Source organism: Chenopodium album, chromosome 10 (assembly GCF_948465745.1).
Source record: "Chenopodium album chromosome 10, dcCheAlbu1.1, whole genome shotgun sequence".
Classification (NCBI taxonomy): Eukaryota; Viridiplantae; Streptophyta; class Magnoliopsida; order Caryophyllales; family Amaranthaceae; genus Chenopodium; species Chenopodium album.
In genome coordinates this window covers 62,573,214-62,579,592 of record NC_137843.1, presented here as the reverse complement: position 1 = coordinate 62,579,592, position 6,379 = coordinate 62,573,214, and the positions used below count along the sequence as shown (strand labels likewise).

At 32.4% G+C, this 6,379-nt stretch overlaps 1 protein-coding gene across 1 annotated transcript; it reads right to left on the bottom strand.

Moving 5' to 3' along the window:
• Positions 1-1,225: 1,225 nt before the first annotated feature.
• LOC145565684 (uncharacterized) lies at positions 1,226-3,883 on the bottom strand. The gene is made up of 7 exons (XM_081625606.1): positions 3,830-3,883; positions 3,441-3,552; positions 3,380-3,392; positions 2,716-3,346; positions 2,330-2,515; positions 2,130-2,252; positions 1,226-1,873 (listed from the first exon to the last, which is right to left on the bottom strand). The coding sequence occupies exons 1-7, from the start codon at positions 3,881-3,883 to the stop codon at positions 1,763-1,765; spliced, it is 1,230 nt and encodes a 409-aa protein (XP_081481732.1). The 3' UTR covers positions 1,226-1,762.
• Between the last annotated feature and the right edge of the window lie 2,496 nt (positions 3,884-6,379).

Here is a 6,379-nt window from a genome sequence, read left to right as displayed (position 1 = left end):
AAGACCCTAAATTTGAATACAAGTATATTATAGCCAATAATTGACAATTTGCTAAATTTAAGCAATTTAGCTCAATCATTCACACTATTCTTTATATATTTTTTTCTTGAATGTTTTGTGGAACCTCTATTTAAATTTAAAATTTGAAAGTTGATATTGATAAGATGTTAAACTGAAGTATTTTGGTCTTGAATAGTATCTTGTTTGGCGTTTTTGTTAAAACTTTATACAAGTAGCCAAGTAGGTAGTTTTCTATTTGTATATTTGTTTTGGGATGTATACTACTCGTACCACTTTGTACAAGACTACAAGGTTATTAGGTAAGCTGTAGGCATTCTATTCAAGTGTAGCTTTCAAAAATTTAAAAACTCATCGATATGTTAAATGACTTTGAATTTAAGATACAGAATATCTGTTTATCTTATTCTCACTTATAATTTCGCAATTATTATTTAGTTTTAGAGGATTTTGTTTAAATATGTTAAATCATTAAAAGTGGGAAGAAAAAAGGATAGCACAACTTCAATTTTCAATCAAAATTAAGTTTAGATAAATTTGGTTTAGATTTTTTTTTTTTTTTTTTAAAAAAAAAGAGTAAGTTGTGTTGGTGAAAACCACAACTCTATTACTTTCTTTCACTTGAACTCATTTGATTAAGCTTAATTATCCATGATTTTCGTGTTAAATGTACAGTTGATTGGATCTGATCAGTCCGTATTCAATTATTCCTAATTAACCCTAATAGATTTTGTAAGAAGATGAACAGAACGCACGCTAAGAGTAGACAATCAAAAATACCACGGAGTATGTAATAGGTACAACCGTGCAATACACACATATACAGAATAAGACGTATAGAAAGCGACCCAAGTTAAGATTAACAAGCGAGGACAGCAGCCCATGTTAAATAGTGGGCCTTGATATTGGGCCTAATAAGAAACGAACCAAAATTGAAAGTGTACATGTTTTTAAAGAAAATTACTGGGCTAGTTTTGGACTTTAGGTGTGAGTACAAGACTTACTACAAGTGAGGATGCAATTCATTTTTTGGTGTTTGAGAGCTACAAAGACGGGGTGAAAATCGATCCCAGAAGGAAACTCTAATCACTTGAGCTATCCCTTACTCTAATGTAACTGCGACAATCTGTGAACATGTAAATGCGACAATTTTTGAATCAATTTGCCCTGATAACAATCAAGTACGAAGTATGAGTATATGACAATTGATTAGGTACAAAGGGTGTACATCTTTCTCAGTAGAAAAAGAAAGGTGATATCTTGATTAAAGTATATGAAAGTTTATCGAAATAATGCTATTTATTCAATTAGATTAAAAAAAAAAAAAAACTCATTTTCAAGAACAAACGAGAATAGATGTAAAAGTTAATTGGTGCACTTGAATAGTCTACAACTTTCACTGCTTTATTTACCAAAACTTTAGAAAATTCTACACCAAATCCCATAATATGGGAAAGTACAAGCATTATAATATCCACATAAATGAGATAACACAACAATAATTCCTACAAAATTACATTGTTATTTTTGCTCATTCTAAATTGCAAGAGAACTACAGTATATTATCATTACATTTAGTATTATAATATTACTTCAAGAAAATCTATTCCTTAAAATTTATTTATTCCAGAATTTGAAGGTGTACAAACCCTGATCATTTACCAAATGCCTGGCCTTCCACCAAAAATATAATTTGTGTGACTAATTTCATTAAGAAGCCTTCTTTAAAGTGTTGTGCTTTCATTCAAATCCAAGATTGAATTTGTTGGTAATTGCATTTAAATGAATTCACACCACTTATATGAGCAAATATATCCGAGGAATCTACCACTTCATCTTCTTCTTTCACCATCACCTGTAATTTTACTTCATACATTAGACGAGACTCCTAACATACCTAATAATAACTCGATCTGAATTACCTATCTAAAACCAAAGTTGTACATGAAATAATTCATACAAATTACGATACAATAATATAACTTATTTAGTTATTTATTTATACACGGCACATGATTTGACCTGATTATAACCCGAACCAACAACCTTGTTGGACACATGACTCAATCTGGACTGACTTAATCCGAACTTTTCAAAGATAAAGAACTTACATCATCATAATCATCATCTTCATTGTTGTTGATATGCCTATTATTCTCTCCAAAATCATCATTCTTTGCAAACCTTCCTCTGACTCGAGGCCGGCTATCCGCCAATGTCTTGCGGCAAGCATACTGTAACAAAGTTTACATGTTCATAATCTTTTTCCTAAGGAGGAAATTTGCTGAATAATAAAGCAAAAAAAATGAACCTTAATTTTCTTGCTGAAATTCCTTTCATTTCTTTTCTTCATGTATCTATGAATCTTTTCTTTCCTCTGTTCAACAGAAAGTTTGCCAACTTTGTAGGTTGATTCTTCCAAATTTCCTATTTCTGTTGTCATTGGAGCTGAGCTTGTTGTTGCACTTCCCAGTTGCGAGTTTTCGTTGCTAAATGCCTACAAAAAAAAACAGTCCAAAATCCAAGAAAACATATTAATTAACCCCTTTTTTTTTTTTTGTTGATTTTAATGAACATATATAAAAGACGGGTAATTCTTGGTTCATGTAGTCGACCCCATCCTTCAGGATTAAGGCTTTCGTGACTTATTTAATCATATTATCTTTTAATTTAATGTAAAAACTATAAAAAAATTACCTGCATATCCCCTGAATTATAACGAGGCAATTGATCAGGGCAGAAAATTCCACTATTATCTGCTTGAAAATCCAGTTCTTTGGGTAGTAAATCCGATGCCATTAACAAGCTTCCGGCGAAAATACCGGAATTATTAGCGCCTAATCCAGGATTAAGATTCCCATGCAGGAAAGAGCTCATTGAAGGGTCAAGAAAAGTGGTAGTAGTAGCACCTGCTGATGGGTTTAGCCTTAGGAAAGGTGGGATTGATGATAGGCAATCATCCTCGAAAACCGGGCCTAAAGGCGGTGGGACCACCGCCATGAGGGGGAGTGCTATAGGGTCAATTGTGTTAGGGTATTGGTTAAGGCTATTGCTTATTGCAACATCATTTAAGGATAGATGATGGTATTGGTCTTGTTGGGTGTTGTTGGTTGGGTTGAGGTTGTATGTAGGGGTTGTGGAGAAGGGTGGGGAGGGGGAGAAATCGATTGAGGCCGATATGTCATTGTCGATCTCTACTTGGGGGTCGAAGATTATAGAGAGGCCGCTATTGTGGTGGTTGTTGTGGCGGTCTTGAACTAAGGTATTGGCGGTTGTGGTGGTGCTGCCGGAGGTACTAGCGTTGGTAGCATTTTGATCATTTTGTAAGCTACTATGTATCTCTAAGTTTTCGGTACTAAACTTGTTCTTGCTATCTTCATCAACTATCGCGCTAGCATAGGAAGAGTTTTGGTCCTCATAACAATAACAATTGGGACTAGAAGTGACCTCGGAATTTTGTAAGGTATCAGTGAATAGGTCGGTGTCACAAAAGTCGAAGATTTGAGCGCTGATGTTGGGGATCGAAATATCATCCTACATCCAATTAAAAAAGAACTGATGTTAATAAGGTGTAAACAAAAAGCTTCTTACACGTTATAAAACTTTAAATCACCTTCAGGTCCTTTGAGTTTCTCATGTTGAATGCTATTTTAGTTTGCGATTGAAGCTTCACCAACAACCTATATAGAGAGCTAGCCTCTCAATGCCATTCATGCAGGATATATAACACTAAAAGGCAAACCTAGGTCTTATGTTCTAAAAACATGTCATGTAGAGTTACTAATAGGCATAACATGTAGTGTTTTTATACCCCTAAATTGCAATGATAAGCAACATCTTTGTCAATTTCTATACCATTCCACATCATTGATGTGTGAACTCACCCAAACAAAGAAAGAAGATTTAATTTCCCTTATAATAACGAGCAAAAAAAGAAAGTTAAGTCCATCAAAATGATCTATTTATGGGAATTAATAGCAACTAGACTACTTATTCACTCTATCTTATGTTCCATGCAATGTGGCAAGCAAATGCAAGAACTTGATGCTTACCAAGATAAGATTAAGAAGCACAATTGTACTACCATTTTTACAAGAAAAAGAAATTTCAAGGAATATTGGAATTTGGTTTAGATGTAGCCATATAAGAAAATGACTAGACTTGGGTGTGAAAATAGAATTAAAAAGGTACTTAATTAGAAAGTCTATTTTATGCCAAAAATAATACTCTTTGTCATTTATTTTGTTCATTTATATCAATTAGGAACATCCAAGTGAGCTACACAAACTAAAAGGATCCCATAACAATCTATTGCAAAGTGAATATATGACTATTAATGGCATCAATACGCTCAAATTGCTCTTACTCATAGCAATAATAATTTGTTTTTATGTATGCTATGATTTTACCATGCTTTTTTTATTTTTTTTATTTTTTTTATTACGACTAATAGGTTTCGAGCACGCAAACACCACCTATTACATACCACATTCATGCTCTTAAAAAAAGTTAGTAGATTAAACTATTTTATCACCTATAAAATGCATTAATTCTAAATATAATTTCAAAAATACATACTTTCCAATATAAGATTAATTCTTAATCCATACCTTTAAGACGAACAAAATAATCAAGCATTTGTTAATAAAAATTCAATGCATTGTCATTTTACATGCAACACAATTTTTTTTTTTTTGTAAAAGAAATATCAAAATATAGGTAAATAAATATAAAAAAAATGTTAATTAGAAGAATTACAATTAAGGGGCCAGAAATGTGATCATCTGTTGGTCGTGATGAAGGAAGAGGAGGAGGAGAAGAGGAAGAATGAGGTGGTGGTGGAGGAGGAGGAGGCGGGTCGATGACATCTTGCAAAGACATGACGATGAACAATCTCTCTTGGTATCGAAAAAACGATCATTTCTTCTCGAGTGAGAAAAGTGTACTAGGGCACATTTGGTTAAAAAAGAATATGTATGTTCTAGTAAAAAGATTCACTATGTTATATGTGTAATGTAAAGAGGGTGAAGAGTGAAATAGAGGAAAACACAAAGCTTCATTAGAGAGAAAAAGAAGAGAGAAAAAACAAGTAATAAGAACCATAGAGGATTGAAGGGGAAGAAGAAGGCAAATATAGATATTTGGATGGAAATACGCATGTCCGTACGTGAGCCGTCACCTCCTAAGAACATGCTGTGAAAAATCCTACAATTCAGCTCAACCTTAAATTCTTTTCTTATAAATTGTTTATATTTATGTAATTTAATCAATTTTAGGGGGAAAAAGGAGAAATGTTTAACTAACAATCACTTTAATTAACGTTTTGATGACATGGTAATTAGTTTTTGGTGGGGAGTTTTCTTAAATATAGGATGGATTCTGTTAGAGTTGTTTTTGACGTTCTTTTGGTTGAAATTCAAAGGTCTTTCACCTCTTTTTACTCTTGTGGATATTACTTTGACTACTTTTAAGTAATAATAATATAATATCCATTCACTATTTTTTTTTGGTGCAACGCAAATATCCATTCACTATAAAATGCTTTAATGCTTTCCTTAAAAAAAAGGTTTTAGCGCTTCAAGTTGAGCCTATTAAGAACTAAGTTTCAAATATGGTAACTTTTTGTATAATATTAGCATGGTATGCCGATCATGTCTTAGCTCAACACATGTACTATTAAAAAACAAGCAACATTTATTGTCGAACCAATCTTGAATTAAAGTTGAGTCAAGCTCAAATTCAACCCAAGTTAAGTTGAGAAATTAAGCTAACGAGTTTTTAGATTATTTTAAGATGATCGAAATCAACTAAAAAATTATTAGTGAAAGACGAGGAGTAATAATCATTATATTGTTTTCATCGTCATCATGAAGCTATGTATAAACATCAATCTATCGATCAACATCATGTCCAATTTATTAGCATCTAATCTATTTAAATGTTATGAATTTTGACATAAGCCAAAATAAGTATGTAAGACCAACAAATTAACATAATAACATGGTCTTCTATATTCATATATACTCGTATTTCACTTTAATCTTGATAATGCAAGCACTGATGTCATAATCATCTAAAGCATATCTTTGTATTTTACAAGTTGCAACCCTAGATATGCTTCTACCCTAAGCCTACAAATTTAGACCAATTAGAATTCAATAGATTAACATGGGAAAAGCACTAAGCCTAAAGGTAAATTTTACAAAGTTCAGGTAGCATATATACCAAGTATATATCATTGAATTGGATCACTAATATACTTTGATATACTCCTCTACCTTAATTATACGCAACATCTCTCATCTCAAATTAAAGCTTCAACTGTGTGCCCTTTCACAGAATCCATGGTCAAGCTTAATTT